The sequence below is a fragment of the Halictus rubicundus genome, chromosome 2 (genome assembly GCF_050948215.1).
Source record: "Halictus rubicundus isolate RS-2024b chromosome 2, iyHalRubi1_principal, whole genome shotgun sequence".
Lineage (NCBI taxonomy): Eukaryota > Metazoa > Arthropoda > Insecta > Hymenoptera > Halictidae > Halictus > Halictus rubicundus.
This window is the reverse complement of record NC_135150.1, coordinates 28489696-28509845: the sequence shown is the minus strand read 5'-3', so window position 1 is coordinate 28509845 and position 20150 is coordinate 28489696. Positions and strand designations below refer to the sequence as shown.

The 20150-nt window shown below is 40.6% G+C and overlaps 1 protein-coding gene across 1 annotated transcript in view; it reads left to right on the top strand.

The window, feature by feature from the left end:
* Rpn2 (Regulatory particle non-ATPase 2) overlaps positions 1–20150 on the top strand; it is a 99542-nt gene that overhangs the window by 11197 nt on the left and 68195 nt on the right. The window contains exons 9-10 of the mRNA XM_076806455.1: positions 380–595; positions 3011–3075. Of these exons, the coding sequence (XP_076662570.1) occupies positions 380–595; positions 3011–3075 (281 nt within the window). The remainder of the gene's footprint in view (positions 1–379; positions 596–3010; positions 3076–20150) is intronic.

Below are 20150 nucleotides of genomic sequence, written 5' to 3'. Positions count from 1 at the left end.
TGTGGTCACAAAAGTGATATTAATCTGGAGATTGATAGATCAATATGTATCAGTGAAGTGCGTAATTTGTTCTCGATAGTTCACTGTCGCAATCTTGTGCAATAATGAGAGAATAATGTTTCATGAGATGCGAATAAAATCGAATTAGGAAAAATTCGAGTTGAACATTATGCTCTACGTTACCGGTAGACTGAAAATTGTATGCTATCATTTAATTTATGATACGATTATTTTTATTACTTTTATTCTAACTAGGTTCTATTGTAAAGTGATATCGTTTTGTTAATAAAACGTTATAGACGAACGGGTGTCCGGCGCTCGTAAACTTTTCGGCTGCATGCTTTTCGCTGCACTTTCACGGTTTCTCTGTTTATTTCAGTACGCCCAGGAAACGCAGCACGAGAAGATTCTTCGTGGATTGGCGGTGGGGATCGCGTTCACCATGTACGGCCGCCTCGAAGAAGCCGACCCCCTGCTGACCTCCCTCTGCGCCGATAAAGATCCGATACTTCGCAGGAGCGGCATGTACACCCTCGCGATGGCCTATTGCGGCACTGGAAACAATCAGGCCATCCGGAAGCTGCTGCACGTTGCTGTGAGTGTGCATCGTCAATTTTACACTGACTGCGGGAACAGAATTCTCCAGCGACGCATGCGAGCAACTGCTTTTCGACAACTCGCACCCCCATAGCTGTCTATTCTGCTCGCGAACAGGACTCGCGAGACTCCATTCTCGAGTGGATAGAGGCGTCTTCACAACTGTCGCTTGTGTCTCTATGATGTGGAAGCCTTGGAGACTAACGGGGTTGCTACCAGTCTTTAGACATGGAACATTTTTTAAAAACAACTTTTAGTATATTGTCTGGAATTCCGACCAACTGTAATTTTTCCAAAGCTGCTTTGTACACCAGCTAGTGAACCAAACCTTCTCATATCTCAAGCAATGTCAAGTCGCTAGAACTCGATTTATTTCAAAATACAATAATGTTCTCTAAGGCTCAACGAGTTTTAATGGTTGGGGTTGCTGTTAGCGTTGAAGACGATCTGAGGGTGCTAAGGGATTTCAGTAATGCTCTTCACAACTATGTCATTTTACTGAATGTAACGCATCCTCTTATAAAATAGATAAATTAACATTATTATGGGAGATTAGTTCATCGAAAAGACAAAATTTCGGTCGTCAAACGTGTGCGAAGACTGGTAGCGAATGTCCCAACCTATGAGGCTATCTATAAATTTGCTTTTTAGTAATAATGACTTTACTAAATCAAATATGGTCCTTTCGTATCAATCTTGGAGGCTCAAGCGGCGCTCATACAATTTTAAAAAATGTTTTACCTAAAAGAAATGGCTCATTTTTAATATTTTCTATACATATTCGAAAATTTCTTAAGTGGAGAGACACTTACCCCAAAATTTTCAGGGTTAATGTCCAAATTAAGTTTAAAAATGTTCACTGTAAAAATTAGTGGTCATCAATCCCCTGCTTATGGGGCAAGTTCTGTTAGATAATTAAGCTAGGGGATTTCAAAATACCAATTTTTCACACTCTTGTAGAGTCTAGGTTTTTTCTTTTGAGAAATTATGAAAAATTTGAGAGGCGATTGAACTGAAAGTGTTGAGAGAGTAATAATTGGCATAATAATTCCTTAAGCGTTATCAAGGTTTTAAAATTAGATTAACAGTCTCGATGTGTTCGCTTGTTAATGGGAAAATGGAATACGTTCCGCAAAAGGAGAAGATGTATACACACGTATAGTTCAGAACGCGATTGCAGGATTACAAGCAGCTGTCCGAACAGATAGCGCAAATTGAAACAGCAAATTTGCGCACAATCCTGCAGGTTAAGTTTGTTTGTTCGTAATTGGTGTACATTCTTCCGGTTCGGTAACCGTGCACGCACGTGACCTTCGTTTCAGATCGATGTCGCAGATTGCGACGCGTTATCAAATTGTTGTACGAGATTAAATTGTCAAGGAATTAATGCTATGCAGATAACGCGACAATGGTTACAGTAGTTTGCACTCTTACGACACGAAAACAAAGGGAAATCGATAAGCAATCGAGGTCTGTGCGATGGAAAAACGGGTTTTATTGATATATTAATGTTCGAGTGCACTCTTGACCACAATAACGTTAATTAATTAACTGTTTGATGAACAAGTGGTTTTATCAATGATTACAACGTGAATATTCATACAAAAAAATTCCAGAAGATCCACAGTTTAATTATTTTATCATTCATAATAATATATTTTTCTGGTCTTAGACACTATAAATTTAGATACTACTTTGCCATGGTGCAATACAATGCAAATCAATTAAGAGAATCTCTCCTTTGACGATAATAGTAGAACAAGAAAATAGAAGAATGTAGAATTTCTAAACTTCTATATCATCGACGTACAAATAGATTGACGTCTAACTGTTTTGCTCGACAGTAGCTAGAATGTATTGTCAATGATCATTTCTAATCTGAGTTGAACAAACATCGAAGAACCTTTAATGGGGATTCATATTAGTAATCCTCCGTGTTAGATATCAAATGGAACAAACATTCAGAATCTCAAATATTATTGAGGAAATGATTGCCTCAGTAAAAGACGATTTAAAAAATGATAAGAAGAGCTCTTCGTTGAAAACAACATGCGTATTAACTATAGATCTTTTTGAAACAGAGCACGTACAGCAAAACACATTAAATTGAGGAAAATCTGAGCAGACTTTGTATTATGACATTTCTTTAAGACAAAAGGTTAATACAATATGAAAATGAGCCAAATTTTTCAAAAAGCGAACCAGTTGTGATCCAAACCCATCAACTTAATCTTAGGATAGCTTCGCATAAACTTTTGGGTGATCGAGATTGGTATACAAGATTACCGCAAGGTCGATCTATAGATAAATATATAGCTTGTTTCTAAAAACAGATAAGATTAGTATAAGTTCATTGGACAATTTCGTAGGTGTGTCTGTATCTTTCTAATGATATGAATGAATTTTCGTGTAGGTTTCGGACGTGAACGACGACGTCAGACGGGCTGCGGTCACCGGGTTAGGATTCCTGTTGTTCAGGTGAGTACTATTAGAGAATATTCAAGTGCATGGGTCGATATACGCCTGGGCACTGCGAATTCTTTTCTGGGCGGTGCCCAGAAATTCCAGATGTTATTGGACCACCGTTGCAACAAATAACAAAAATTATATATTGCATTTTAATCCTAAATTCAAGTTACTTACACTATTCTCAGTTCAAGTTATTTGGACTTAGGCTATCCAAATCAAATTTAGCTGGTTCATATAAGCGAATAAAAATTGCACCTGTGACAAAATGACATTTCCTATAATCCCTCAGTTGTTAAAATCCACAATGAATAATGTACGTTTCAATTAAGAATATTTTTGAACGAGAAATATTAGCATCAAGTATTTCTCTTGGGTTCAAAAATTTACGGCAAGAATTGTGTTGAAAAATTGCTACAGTGGGGTGTATATTGCTGACTTTTGCGCCAGTCTGTACATTCAACGGTTTTGATCCCTGCAAGCCCGATACTTGCAAATGAACCTCGTCTGTTCTCCAGAAACGTAGCGGAAAAATTTCAAGAGAAGAAGCTACGAACTTTCCGCATTTATATGTTAATTTCCGCGGGGAACATTCTGCGGTGTGTCTATTTATAATTTATTACAGTTTTTCTATCTTTTTCTGATCGCGCGGAGTGAAAGAGGACGGACGAGATCTGTTTACTGTCGCTTGAAAATTCCGCGTTCCGGTGTCAAGAGTGCGAGCTCGGAAAATATCGAGCTCGCCCGTCCGAAAATAAAAAGGGTTTTACATTTTGAAATCTTTGCCGGCGAGAAATTATACTTTTCGCCTCGGACAACGCGTCCGGCGAATTAAAAAGAAAATGAAACCGCGTCGAATGCTGAAGAATTTTTTGATAATTCTCAGATTGGTAAAACACGAGGGAATCTCGCTTCTACTATAATTATGCGGATTTTGTGCGTTCATGCCAGAAATTAGTAGGTGAGAATGAATAAAATTATTTCGGGGAGAAAGAAATTTTTATTATCAACTGAAATTGAAAATTTCTATTTCTCATAAAAATCCGCAGTCGTCTTATGGTAAATCAATTTTTCCTTCATTCTAATTTTTACAAAAAGTATAATCTAACGATTGAACACGCCACGGATGTGTCTATACAGTTTCGAAATTAATTTGAAAAAATAATTGACGTAATTTTTAACAGACTATTCGTTGGTTGGTATCAATTTTTTTATTTCACAGTCGTGTGCTCGCACGCGTGACCGATGTTTCTCGACACAGATTAGGCACATCGTAAATGATCCCCTGATTAATCATCTCGAGCGACCGATAAGCTATTCTTCCGTTTAAAAAAAGTCAAGGTTGGGAAATCAAGTTTCACAATCGTCGGCTAATCTCATTGTCGAAGGAGATTTAAAGATTTGATCATCCATACTGCAGCTCAGTTTCATTCGAATACGCACTTAACCTCGGATTTAAATAGTGATTATTAATTACGGAGCGTGTAAAACAACGTTCGTGCCGTTTTGTTTTCCGTTTCGTCGAAGCTAATTGTTTTTTCGAGTCAGTGAGTCGTGCGATTTCCTTTTAAACGTTTCTAAAATATATTTTCGAAAACCGTTGCATGCCTTTGGCTACTAAATGCACCACTCTGTACCATTTTCGTTTGGAAAAATTTTCGATGGTTGTTCTCTTTATGACGATCGTATTAACATTGCCGCAGTACTCCATTTACATTTCGCATCCTGTATTTCTCCATATCGGAATCCAATAATTATTTGCGATTAATTTATCGGAGAACTTCGTTGACCTGAAATCTTCCCAACAAATTCCGAAGTATTGCATATTGTACGGATTGCAAAGATACGTTGCAAACGTTGCTACCCTCATCATTCCTTTGCAGAGTGATCAACAGTGACTTATTTGCACGTGCTTTAATCATTTTCTTGCAATTTCTCTGCATAATAGTCTGTAAAGATGGTCTTAAGATAAATTCGAACAAATTCTTTTGCGCACATATTTTGCTGCGATTGTGCTCGAAGAAAATGCAAAAAAGAAGAAATTGATTTTTGGAAAATTAGAATGTCCTCTTAACGCGAAATCAAAAAGTTCAAACTCATCGAAATCTTGGCAGGATTCATGCGAATTCGCAGTAGAATCGAACCTGAAATCCGAAGCGCCGCGAGCAAGCAGCCATAAACGACAGCCAGAACTCGGCAGCCATAAATTTCCGCGGAGCATTTTCGGATTCGGAGCGGCGCGGTTGTTTTTCAAAGCCGTCGACCGGGAAACTTCTTGAATTTTCCCGGCAGGACAAACGTTTACCTCGGTCCGAGCGCAAAGAAACTTTTTTAATATGTCGACTTATTGCGTGGCCCGTGAATTTGATCGACAATCGGCCGAGCGAGCGCTCAGGAGAAAGGTCGATAGTTTTCATCTCTCAGAATATGACGGATTGAAAGTTCCTTTCATTTCGCCGTTCGCTCCCGCGCAATAGCCGGCCCGGCTCGGCCCGATCCGGCCCGTTTTCTCGTTCCGCGATTTCACGGTGCAGTTTTCGCGGTCGAAAGCCTCCGCGTTAATCTGCCCCGACGTTTTTCTATTAAACAGAGGACGAAGATCGATCCGAGCAATGGAAGCCCTTCTCGCAAGGGACGACCGATCCAATTGTCCGCTACGTGATTTTAACGAGCTCCGCGGAACGGTGGCAGAATAACAGCGCCGAATATCAAACTCCTCTTCTGCCATCCGTCGTTCATTTTTGCCGAAAATATTTTTCCACGACACACCGATCGAAGACGCTTCTTTCGCCCAAAATGTTACGAATTGAAACGTACGTGGAAACATTTTGAAAAATTTCTCCCGCGACACCCCCGCAGATTCGAAGATTTCTTTCCCTTTACAACGAATGCTTGAAACTTGATCCACGATTTTCTCGAGTCGATTTATTAGGGTCGGTGCAGAACTGAAGGCAAAACAAATTCTTTGCAAATAATTGATTACTTATGGGTTACTTACTTATTTCCTTCTCTTTATCTCGAAATGGATTACAGGTGGTCAGATGCGACATGTTTTCATGCGTTCTTGTTCTGTTTCTAGAATTTGATGTCAGCCTGGTGAAATATCAAAAAGTCTAAATCATCAAGAGATTATCGTTACATCTGTAAAATCATATAACGTGGACTCCACAAAAGTAAATTGATAACAATCCAATAATCGTTGTCCCCAAAGGGCCTGAAAAATGTCCTATTTTTCTTCGAGAGGAACCACCGCCTCGTATCAAAATTTCGGAAGCACCCTGTATAACAGTCCCCGCTTTGTCCATGGACCGGACTATTTATCGTTTCTGACAATCCATTCAGGCGAGCCCGTCGATCGAGTGTTTTCAATTAAGAGACTCTGCGAGGAGCGCGTATCGATTTCCCAGGTCTGATCGAGATTCATTAAAGCCGGCGAAAAAATGAGGAATTCAGGGAGCCACCCTCGATACGCAGTGTCGATAGAATGATTTTTCTTGGACCGGGGAACAGCTTCATCGCGAAGTCAGGATTATAAGCATCGATTTCCGGTACAGGAAATGTTTCGAAAGGCTCGGACGTTCCTTTTTTTCGTTGTTTAATCCCTTTTGCCGAAGGGATTTTGAATTAAGGATAAAATAACGCGTTCCAGTACCGTGCTTTCGATATTAATCCTCGAAAGATGGATGCTTTTGACGATTTCATGGCTGTCATTCTGCTCTCGATCCATTGAAATCCTTGCGCATGTTTCCGGGACATTTTTATATTGAAACTAAATTTCTATTACGTTCTATTAGCGGTACGGAATTAATTCGTGGCCATCGCTATTAATCAGTTGCAACGTTATTTCGCATTCATACTTATTACTGGAGTGCATCAATTGGAAGGTACTGGGACCAAATTTATTTCTTCCTTTAATAATTTTAATAACTCGATGTTCCGATTGTGCTTGAAAAAAATCACACGCGTACTTCAGATACCAAGAAATATGTGTTCAAAATCCCTGTGCGAAAGGTTCGGTGGTTCTTTTGAAAAAAAATGTCAAACAGTAGATTGCCCCCCATGAGCCGAGACGCTCAGTAGAATGATCGTTTTAAATCGCAATTTCGGGAACAGCCAGTGAAACGACGAACGAGAGATCTTGCGAGGACGATCAAGCTTCAAAGGAGTTTCACCGGGGTGTCGCTTTCTTATTTCGAAAATTCCTTTTCTCGCGATGGCGATCCTCCGAGTGCCGGGACTCGCGGAAACTTGCGGAGACACACACTCGAGCAACCCTGGGATTTCAAATTTCACGCTGCCACGGACGCTTTTCCAGCTTGGGAACTTTTGCTCGCGAGTAATCGGATATTTACCGTGATTCCCGTACGAACACGAGCCACGTTCTACCAACGGAACCCATTACGAACGCGTTTTCTTCCTCGCGTCTTGGTTTAATAAACTGACGGACGGCTCCGACACGGGTTCCCAATGAAAATTTCATCCGCCTCGCCGCCCTTCCGCTCCAAAATCATCCTGCGACGTGCTTCTGCAGTCTGGTCCGGCTATTTTTGCGAATATGTTTACAAATTTCAACTAACCAGCTTCTTCTCTTGGCCGTGGCAGTATTAGATCTCTTCATAATTAATTCTGTTTTCAGAGTTTTGCCTCTGTGTCGTAAACTGTTCACCAGTCAAACAATTTCGCAATAATTGCAACAACTACACTGCGCGTACCTTTACGCATTTATGGCACGTGCACTCTATAATTTCTACCCTGTTCGAAACCGATCGAAAGGGGGAATTATTTCTGCTCGGAGATGGCGATCGTGGATATTTAACAGAGAATTGTTACGGGAAACGAGGTCAGACTCATTATAAAAAGAAGAGGCCGTCCATTTTCTCACATGAAGGTTTCATTCGGCCCGGCGGGGAATCGTTAACGAACGAATCGAAATATTTTCGAGTCCGGATCGACCGGATGCAGTAGAATCGCGAAGAAAACTCATGGGCGACTTCCGTTTAAGAATGCAAACAGATTCCGAAGGATCTAGGCGTCGCGGGATCCAGCTAAGCCCGATTTTAATCAACGCCGGTAATCGGGGGATAAATGTAAATTAATTTCTCCGAGGACCGGCCGAGGATTTCCATCCACTAAATGGGATCCATGAATCGTGACTAGATTACTCGAGGAGACAATCTCGTCGACAAAGTCTGCCGATTGATTCCGATTATGCATGCGATTATTAACGCATCTTGCCTCGCTCCATCTGCAAACACATGAGACCTAGTTGCCGTTGCGACGAACGTGTGGATCTTTCTGCAAAAGAAAAATTGTCTTAATCATTATACTGCGTCGAGTTGCTGTGCATCTTGACGAGAAAATGCCGAAAATCGAACTTTAAACGCGCATAATTTTCGAGTCTGTGAATTCCTCGCCTTGAAACTTTGATTTTTCGCATTTTCTCGTCAAGGTGTACAGGATTTTGTAGGAAAGAGTTATAAATTTCTGGGTTCCCGAGGTGAAGTTTGTCATGGTTACCGGAGAGTAGCATTAAAATGACGCTAGGGGGAAATACTTTAAATCGAATTTACACGTTCCAGATTTTAGAGTCTCGAGATAACCGGGAAAGGAAAGGATCACGCGTCATGGGATCAGAGAAAATCTGGGTTTCGAAATGAATTTTGATTAATTACCGTGGCCTTCCGGGGAGTCGGGAAGTCGGGATAATGTACTCAAAGCGACGTGATTATCAAACTTCCCTTTCTCCGGAACTTGGTGTCTAATGCATCACCCGCGATCCCTCAGTGCCCACTTTGATGACACAACGGGTTCCTTTTACTGACAACTCCGCCAGCGACATTCACAATGTTAGTCCATTTATTAGCAAGAACGAAAGGTATTGTCGACTCAGAAAATTTGCTCAAATGTGTACAAATTTAATTACTCACAGCGAGCAAAGTGACAGCTTATTTGGAGCGCGTAATCTTTTCTTGTGAACTATAATCCACAATTTAACGCTTGAATTATTTGAGTTGAATTATTGAAGGAAGAAAGGATTTGTTATTTGCTTTCCGTTTCAAGAAATTAATATGAGAAAATTTTGCATTAAACTCCGCAGATTAGGAAAATGTCTGAAGTGTTCCCATTGACAAATTAATGCTGTCAGAGCATTTTCTCTAATTGAATTATTTGAGTTAAATTATTGAAGGAAGGAAAGATTTGTTATTTGCTTCCCGTTTCAAGAAATTAATATGAGAAAATTTTGCATTAAACTCCGCAGATTAAGAAAATGTCTGAAGTGTTCCCATTGACAAATTAACGTTGTTAGAGCATTTTCCCTATTCCCTTTATGATGCCCTTTCCTCTTCCTATCGCGCGTTGAATAAAATTAATCGTCGCTGATACAGCCTGGTGAAAAAGGCTTTTATTCTTTCACCCCATTATATTATTCTTATCAGCGCTTTCGATATGGTGGGCGTTGCTCTCAACGCCATTAGCGTTTTTTGTTGTTTAATGAATTCTTCCACTCCCGGCGATTTACGCTGTTGCGCTCTATGTACGCTCGAATGTCATTTTCGTCTCGAGTCTGTGGTGTGATCATTAATCCTTGTGGATGACAGTTAACATGTGTACTGCATTTGTGGTAATTATAGCCAGCCCCTTGCAAACGTCTCGCATAGCAATGCGTTTATTGATCTTGAAGAAAGGAAGAAAGAATGGATGGAAAAGTGCAGTGTCAGAGTTCCATCTCGGAAATTCTCTTTGCAAGTTTTGCCTCCCTCCTATCTTTTCTTTTCGAAAAGTTACTTCTTCTCAGAATTTCACACTAACAATTTTAAAGAGTACTCTCAATATTCTTGGGGTGAATTACTAATTTATTTGATTTATTTGTCGGTACTGTTAGTTGGACTGGATTACAAAAATTACAAAAATAAATTAGTAAATGAATAAATCGAAATTTGTATTATTTTTAAATTCCTTAAATATTTCGACTACCTTGCATTCGATCATAAAATCTGCAGTCCAATGATCAGTATTATCTACGAACAAATGAAGAACGTGTCGGTTATTGGCACAGTATTTAGCTCCTGTTTTTTTCTAGATGCTTCACGCTTCTCTTCTATCTGCCATGAACGTTTGCATTTATTTTTGGGATTATCTGTTCGGTATGGAAGTGTTATGCGATTGTGCTCGATCAAATAAGCGGAAAGATGGTTTACTCGCGGCACTTTTATTGTGGAGATTACCACATCTTGCCGAGAGAAATTCGTTTCTCCTCGAACAGGATTCGAGAGTTGAGCGGCACCGAAATCCACGCTCGACGGACCAATATTCAAATGTTGCCAATAACATAGTTCCATTGAATTTCATACACCTAAGCTCGATATCGACCGACGTTATTCGATGCAGCGTGAAACGCACTCCGCCGCGGACGATCCGCTTTTCGCGCGTTTCCCGTCGCTTCGATCAATTCGTTTCTCGATCGCCCCGTTTCAACTCGATTTTCTATATTGCGAAATCGTTCTTTGTCTGTTCGAGCTCTTTTTTTAAAAAAATTCAAACGCGATCGGTAAGAGCATTCTCTCACGCGAGTTCAAAAAGAATTCGAATACATTGACGCATTTTTATAATTGATCGCTAGACTACGGATCTTTAGGCATTTATGGCGCATAAAAATTTTCAAAAAATATCAGAGCGAGAGTGGAATACGAAATTCAATAGAATTTGATAGGATTTTTATTAATTATTTGTCTACAGGGGCCATTGCCACTGAAAATAAGATTCTATTTGGTACCAGTCTCTTAAAATTTATCTAGAAAAATCTAAAATTCCACCTTACATCAGAATAATTTTTTTAGAAATGAACCAAACGACTCCAGATTTCGGTAAAGACAAAATTTAGTTGATGACTTGCAATGCAAATTTTGGAAAAATTGCACTCGGTCAGAATCACGAAAAAAAGTAAGGTATTTGTTACACCTTTTTCATCTGGGTTTTTAATGGAAGTTTAAGAAACGTGTTTCGTAGATCCATATAAATTGTGTGCATTTAAAATTGCAAAGTCGCAGTTACGGGCCGAAAATTGTGAAAAATTGTAGGTCGCACATTTCTCTTCTGAATAATTTTAATGAGTTGGCAATAATTTGAACGAAAATTGTAATTTGACTGAATGTCGCCGTCGCGACAGCAAACCAAAGTGCCGTTGCCATATAAATAACAGTTCCGCTATCGATAGGAACGGGAACGCGGCGTACTCCTCGTTTCAAGTATATCTCCGCGCACGTGCTGATGATAAGGAAATTTCGTACGAGCACCGACACACTCCGATCCGGTGCACGATAAGTTAATGAACTTCGATCCACCTTGTCCTATCCATATCGCAGCGTGTTGACCTTAACGGGCCTGCTCGTTAGCAGATGATTCTCCTATTTCTGGCGCTGCCGATCGTTCCCAGATTCGAGAAGTCGTAACACTTTAGAACACGTGGTCCTAATTGCATGGTCTTGCTAATTGCAATTCCCCAAAATATATATTGCATGTGGCCCTTCGTACGTTCGAACTGCTGTTTAGACAGGGGGAACTTATCGGCAACAATTCTAATATATTCTTCTAACATATAAAATCATCACTGATCAGCTCAAAAAATGTACAATCGGAATAGTATTGAAGAAATCGAAGTTGCGACGCTTTAGAACATAAATTAATTGCGGAATGCTCTCGCGAATTGCAATTTTCTATTATGTATGATTCCGTATACCGTTGATCATTTCTTTTAAAAATAGAATATAATAGTAAAAAGTATAATAATAAAAATCACTTGTTTCTGATTTCTTTGTTATAATTATCGACCTATAAAAATGACTTCAACGAAAAACTTTGAAATGAATTTTGCTATTGCACCACATGCCAGATTAAGACTTGTCCCCCCACTCTACCTTCCCCTTCTACGACGCTATTCCCCCACTCCTCGCCACGACCCGGTCACGTGACTAATCTGGTAGTGGCAGAGAGAGAGAGGGTAACTGTATTCCCCTCAATTCGAGCCAATTCCCCTGATCTGGCTACTCTGACCACATATAATAAAATTCATACGATATCCGAATAAATAAAATCGTGTATTTATTGTTTTTCAGTATTCGGTAATTCCAGCGTTCACAGCTAGCAACGAGCGACTTAAAAATTCATTTGGCCCCAGATGATTATTCAGAATTTGTACTAACATTATTGAGTAACAGCAACAGATTCCTGAAAGGTTTACCTGTCGTCTGGCGAAAGCTTTCTTCTCGGTGATTGTTTTCTCCGGCTAGGTGTTTCTCGTTCGAGCATCGGCCAGGACGAAAGCACTTTTTCCTGGCAACAAGTTTCCCTTCGCGGAAAACAGTTGCGAAGGATTCGCGGGTTTCCAGGAGCTTAGCGGCCACGCGAAAACACCCGGACACGGACCAGATTTCCCGAGCTCTCGGGAAAGACGGAAAGTTCGAAAATCTCGCGGCAGATTTCCATATCCAGGATCTTCATCGATTTCGCGCGATAATCGAGCCGCCGCTGTCCCCCGAAATTTCCATAATCCGCGGCTTGGTTATCTCGGGAAAACGCGCGCGACCCTGTTGTTATCCTACGACTTTTATGCGCGAACCAAAAGTTTCCTTGGCTCTGCTTGCCGCACCTTCTCGTTCGAGCAGCCCTTATTGCGTTTTCTTTATTTATGTGGGTATTTCCAAAATTTTGATACGATGCGAGATGATTCTAAATGAAAGAAAACGTCGAGAGCCATGAGACTGGACGGTTTTATTCTGTCTCTGTGATAAGCGCCCGACAAAATTAATTTTATGCACTTCTTCGAAAAGGTGACTCGACAGAAGTGAATCGACATCACTTCAAATTTTATTGTTTCAGTAGATACTTGCAATACCTTTTCGATTCTATGCATCTTCTAAGGTTCGTTCGCAATTTTTAAGGAATCGACATCACTTCAAATTTTATTGTTTTAGTGTATTGTTTCAGTAAATACTTGCAATACCTCTTCGTTCAAAAATATCGTGAAGTGCATTCGTTCTTTAATTTGCAACAATTGATTAAATACGAACAATTTTAATAACGTAGAAAATGTTTCATTTTTTAATGGTTCGCAAAAGAAGTAATAAGACGAAACAAAAATTGCAACAGCTTCGCGAATTCTCTAAAATTGTTCGGCACCAGTTTCTAAATTCATTTTCCCACAGCTGCTCGACCTACAAACCGAGCAAATATTTAATCATTTCCGCAATTCGAACGCGACTTACGAAAGCAATTCGCTTATCTTTCATCCCCTGAAAGTTATAAAAAATTCTCAGGAGGAGTTCTCGCAAGAATAATTAAAAAACGTCGATCTCCCCGGTTTAATCCAAGACAGTTTCGCGACCGGATGCTAATCCGGGGCGACGATCCCTTATTTATCGAATTTCCCGTCGCGTCTGAGGGATCGCGGCACGGTTTCGCTGCCGGTTTTAATTATTCAAGCTCCGGGGGTTGGGGTCGGAATTTGTTTGTCGAATGAAAGAACGTCGCGTGCGTTGCATAAACCGTTTTACGACGTGTTTTTACGGCTGTCCAGGCATTTCAATAAGACGACTCAAGGTGAGATCGAGCATGCGGTCCAGTTTTCCGCGCGGATTTCCTCCCCTCCCCTCCCCGTTGCCATTTTTCGCAACAGCGAAAAGAGACCGCGACACGACCGATTAAGCAGGGAAAATGGAAAACAGCCCGCCGTGAATTTGCATTAATGGCGTATGTGCGTTCCCGAGCTATCGATCCCGCCTTAACAATTATATTCCGCTACCCGGAATAAGACGTGGCTCGGCCACGTATCGCGCCTCCATCTACGTTCCCAATGCGAATTTCTCGGGTTACACGCGAAAACTAATTCCGCGAAATTCGCCCGTGTCGCTTTACCCTTTTTCCCGAGCGAGCAAAAATCGTTTCGCGCCGCGATGTTTGCGAAACTGCCGGATACAGGGCCGGACCGGACCATCCTGCAAACATTTCGCATTTTACGCCCTCCTTCGTACGAGAAAAGACGCGCCATTCACTGCTGAATTTTATCCCGTTATCAGACTACCAGTGTGCGTGCGAATCACTCGGTTTTTGCCGGGAATTCTCAAAAGAAAGGACGAGTTTAGACTTTTAGGGGCCGTGAACCTGGATAGCTTTCTTCAAGGCAGTATTACGTTGTTGACAATTCATTAGCGTACGATTTTTTCGCCGTTCTATAGCATCCCATAGTGAAAAATGGGTTGCTCCGTAATTTTCCATCACGTTCCGAAAATCATTTCGAGCCTGAATAAATTCGATCTTATCCTAAAGCAATTTAAAGGATTAGTCCTAGCGTATTTGTAAAATTGAAAACTAAAGATTCTTAACACTAGATTTAATTTAAAATTATGAAGAAATTATCTAGCAAATTTATTTCTTTGAACATATATTATGTTAAAAGTATTGCCAAAAATGTGGGTAGCACGTTCTTGTTATTTTGATAAAGTAATGCAAAGTAGTCGCTTCTAGTGCTAAACCTAGTGTTGACTAGACCATGCTAGGAATTCTTCGAATCCGTTTCAATTGCTGTGCATTGTTCATAGGAGCGTTTGCAGGATGTGTTGCGCGTTCAGACAAAACGGAGTTCGATTTCGCTTAATTGTTTCCGAAATTCAATTCGGCCAGTAAAATCCCATTTCTCTTACTCCTTGAAGCAAGAAAATCCGGTAAAATTGTCGGATCGAACTTCGAGGGGCGCAGCCCACTTGATATATCTTCAAAATGGCGTCTAGTCACCGGCAAATTGCATTGTAACAGTGTAGGACGGAGATTGTTTCCGACGAGGAACGAGAACGTTCTTCCGAGGCTTTGACGCCTCGTAATTTTCTTCCCCGCGAAACGATCCGAACCACGTTTACACATCATTTTCGTGGGAACGCGACATTAAGTCCGCGGGAATGAGGAACGCCCAGGTAGTATAGCAATAAACAGAGGCAAGCGAAACAGATCTATGCGCTGCGCGCGAAACTCGTTCCACCACGGAAAATATTTGTATGTACAGAAACAATATTTCCGAGAGACAATCGGAATTCAAAGCGTCCCTGCGGCGCCCAGCGTCTCGATGCTCCGTTTCACTGTTGCTTTTTCATCACTTTATTCCGACATAATTGTCTAAGTTTTCGTACGAAAACGTCCCGTGTCCAGCATTATTCTTACAAGCCTTCTCAAAGTGTTGTAAATATTGCCGTTAGAAAATTCGAGCCTTTTATTTCATGCTCTACATCAGTGCCTGGAATTAGTTCTTAGAATAATTGGTTTCGCTTTGAATTTCTGAATTTTTTCTCCGGAGTGGTGTCCCCGCACTCATACAGTGACTCGCGAATACTTTATTTATTATAATAAGTATACTATACGATACTTACAGAAATATTAGTAACATTGTAAATTGGTATGACTCTCTAGATTATACAGGTCAAGTTTCAAGCGAATCGAAATATGTATACAATAGTTAGGAATTATTCCTCACAAACACAAACATTGCCACAAAAGTATTCGTGGTAAGTGTTCAAATACTTTTCCAGTTTCTCGAGAAATTGTCGATTTCACACTTGAATTCGACAAACTGTATTTTATTCGGTGGTTTAATATTTTTGTCCCATTTATTTGGCTCGATAGAAAATTGTTCATACGATCAAGCAGGTGCTGTGCAAGATTGATCGCTGTCAGACAAGCAGTATAAAATCGTTTATTGCTGGGCAAGTAGTATTTCGCGAGTCACTGTATTTATCTAAAATGGCAAATATTTTCGACTTCGAAGCTTCGATGTTTGTTACATGCAAAAAATTTTTTCTGAAGCTTCGGAAATTCAATTTTGACCACGAAAGCCAGCAGTCAACGAACTCTCTCGGCTGCATTGATTACGAGTGTTTGTTCGCATTCTCAGGCGAGGAACAAAGAAACTGCAAAATCATTGGTTTATTGAGTCGCGTTCGCGTGGCCGAAAATGCAAATGACGGTTTCGGTATAATCGGGCGCCTTCAGCCGTCGCAATTCTCCGGTTTCGCTCGATTTCCGGGTGTTCCGGACAAATTGACGGCGCGCCGGCCTCCTGAATCGTTGATAATCAGAAATTGCCTCTTTAATTAGGCCGGTCCGCGTTTTAATGGTTTACGGAAGCCGCGAGGCAGCGTTGTCGGGGCTGGTAAACGATATCGCGTCTTACGATTAGCCGGGGCAACGTTATCTCTGCTCCGGCGGGCAACTTCCGGTCCCGCGGAGCTTTGATGGAGCTCTCAGGGCTAAATAATGATCGATCTTCGACGGCTGACAAATTCGGGACGACCCGTTGCTCGATTAATCCGCGCCCTGCCCAGGATATCCTCTACACCGTAATTTCATTCGCGTCTTCTCGTCCGAGAGATTAATCGTCAAACCGCAACGGATTATAGTTGACGCTTTCAGATTCTCCGACGGCGAATCGATCTGTATTTATACCGTCCGTCGTAAAAAGTTCAACCATAAACGGACGACAGGCTAGATTTTTCAGAAACGATGCGCCCAAGCGCAAGTTATGGCTGCTGTTTCTCAGTTATCATCCTCGTTTGCTGCGCGACTGTCTTCGTCAAATGACACGACTCCTTAAAAATGTTACTCCCTTCAATCCCTTTTTCGCATTGTTTTCCTCTTAGTCACTGTAATTGGAACTTCTTCGTCCTTAATCGTTTCCCAGTAGATAAAGTTTATGCTTTTTGTACAGGGTGTCCCGGTGTTGATGGTAAAATAAGTCGAAAATGTAGAAATCTTCTTTAATTTATATTTGTATAGAAGAATTTTCACCTAAAATTAGGCATTAATTTATTTCTCCTTGCTGTGGTCTCCAGTCAAAAGTGAAGCGTGACTGCAAATTGTTTCATTGAAATTTTAATTTTTCAATCTCTTCAAGAGTTCTTCAGCTATAAATGCATTGTCAGTATTAAATGGTACAGGACCATTACAGCTTAAAATATTAATTGTACTGTTCGAGTGTACACACTGTTCAACTAACTTATAATTGAAGCATTTTATTTATATTGCAGCCTTACGTATGTTTCTTTCCTAAAACAAATTCAAGAAGTATCGTGAACAACATCTTCTTCCAAGATATTTTTTTACGATATGGCGAAGGGAGTGAAGTCCGACCATCGATTTGAAAATCGATGCTGCACGACCCCTAAACGTGATATACGATTGTTGTTCGGTCGTTTTGACACGCGTCGATTCACAAAACAGAAACTCGCAGACGCTTTGTTATGGTTTTTATCGTCCGACAGATGTAATAAAAACGTCGTTGAAATTCATCGATCTTTGCCTCGCCGTGGTTCATGCTGATCTACGTTCGCGGGCGCGATACGAATGCATGAAGTCTCTAAACAGGCTGGTTATTATGTAAGTTATCGCGAAAGTTCGTGTCGCAATGGCTCCATAATAGTAGTGATTAGGCTGCGGATGTTTATGCAAATGCAGGCTTTCATGGACTAATTTGCACAGCACGCTGTATACGGTTACGAATAAAACAAGAAAGCTAGATATGTGTTTGTGCTACAAGTATATACATCAACTTTAACCTCTTAGCCGTGTACGTTAAGTGGACTGCGGACTTTTATGTACAATAAAATTTGGCTGTATTAATTGCAAGACCCAGGATTTGCATAGACATTTATTCCCGTTTCTAATCATTTTAATGAACTGAAAGAAATACAGCAAGATTTCTAGATTCTTTAAATGTTTTCACCGGTTTATATTTCATCTACTCATTTTTGTCACAAATGCATAAAATCCGCAGTCGGTGAAATTTTTAGAATCGAAAAGACGTATCTTAAATTTTCATTACGAGCTCAAATAAGAAAGTTTTAAAATGGGTGCCTTTTTTTATTTTTGCATGTAACCTTACCAAATTGTAATGTTTTAAAAATCTGTTTTGTACGTCATTTAGTAACCGAATGCTTCTAATTGCTCACAGAAAAAACAGGTCGTTTGGCACAATTGTGAAAAAGTTATTCTGTTTTGAAAGTGTACATAGAAGAACCCCGGTTGAAGTGTCTCAAACCCAGTATTAAAAAATTAGGAAAATTCCTGGCAAAGGCATTCAAAGATCGCTTGTTACATCGGTTATGGTCGACGAATGCAGTGGGGAAGATGGCCGGGGAGAAACTGCGAAAAAACAGATGAAAGAAAGAAAGAAAGAGAGAGCAAACATAGGGGAGACAGAAAGATGATGAGAGGGAAAGAAGTTTAATTAGAATCCGGTTATCCCGCGGAACGGCGGCGTTCAATTCCGGCGAAAAAGACGAGAAAAAAAGGCGAAATATTCTTTTTTTTTCTCCCCCGGCAGACCTCAAGTCTTCTCTCCCTCCTGTAATCTCTTCGCTCGACCAACGTTTTTCTTCCTTTTCAAATGCGCCGGCCGAGCATAGACTTCATTCCACTTTCTGAACGGGAGGAAGATTAAAAAATTGCCCAGCTTATGGACGTACAATAACCGCGCGGGAAAAGCCTCGAGGCCCCCGCGTACCGCGAAATAAAATTTCATTATCCCCGCGGATTACCCGTGCAAGTGCGGGGGCCACCGATTTTTCGTTTCATATTCTCATTTTTCGTGCGCGATACACTTCGCAAAATGTATGAATCGGTATCGATTCTTCCTATTTTTGCACGCGGTGTTTGCGCGCGCCCCCCTCTCCCGCGATTTCACCAAAAACCCCAGAAAAATTGAAAGAAAAAAGAAACAAAGTTTAAAAATTTAGTCGTGCTTAATTTCTTGTTTTGGTCTTTGTGTTTTATCGGATGACGTATTCGGAGTGTTTCTAGTTCAACTCTACGGCTTTCAAGCGTGATATACAGGGTGTCCCGGTATTGATGGTACAATCGTGGACGGGGGTGATTCTACGTGAGAAAATAGATCGAAAATATGGAATAAATTTTTTTCATCCGAAGCTTCGTTTTCGAGAAAATCGAGTTTAAAGATGCGTCGGGTTAGCGTGCTTTATATGCAGGAAGTAGAATTGGTCGGTCATGATCAGACGCGGCAGACGATTCGAATAACACGTTGCATTTTCAAACTCGATTACGACCGGAATTTTTTGTCTCCTTATTTTTCTGTTCCTTCTTATATTTTTCAATCAATTCTGATTTTGTCTTTCATTAGTGTCCACGGATTTGTTTCATTCATTTCGATTCAATATCCGAATCGAAATGAATTCATCATAAATGCATCGTGCAATCTGAACAGTCGTGAATTAAACAATTCTGAACCCGCCATTTTGACGGACCTCGCAATTCTAGTATTAACCCTTTGCACTCGAAGCTATTTTCTACCTAATTTTATTATTTCCTACCTAAAATATTTCCAATATTACTAAAGTATTTCTATTCGTATTTTTTTTTAAGTGTTTAGTAATTTTTTAAATACGAAAAATTTAACAATGTCAAAAATATTTAGAATAATGATGCTGCAATTTTCAGGGGAGCCTTACAGTCGCCAATCGAGTGCTAAGGGCCTAGATAGAAATTGCAATGCTGAAAAAATAAAAAAGGAAAATATCGCAAAAATCTCGACAGATTCTGGATACAATTTTAGCGCGAAAATATTGCAAAAAATATGATTTTGACGAATTTCGCGATCCCGGTATTAAAACGCCTTGGATGGAATTTTAAACGTTGGGACGAATTAAAAATGTTGCGAAAATACAATTCTGTGATAAATGGTGGCACGGGGGAAAAAATGTTCCGTTTTATAGGGCCCCATAATGAAAAATGGGGTGCTCCATAATTGTCCTTTATTTCCCGAAAATGATTTCGTGCCCCGTGGGACGCGGGTAAATTGATTTTCCGTATCGATACGCCCTCGGGAAACTGATGTAACACGCGACCCCGAGCCGCAGGCATTTTTTCGCACGAGCCAACCTATAGATTCGCGTTAGCCCGTCAAAGCTACCCCTCGTAATGCGGTTTCCATGTCTGTCCTTCGTGACAACGATCGTCGCCGGGAGCCTCCGCGGGCTCGTCGAACGATTTGCGAACAAAAAAAGAAACGAAGATACCGACACTCTTTCCCGCGC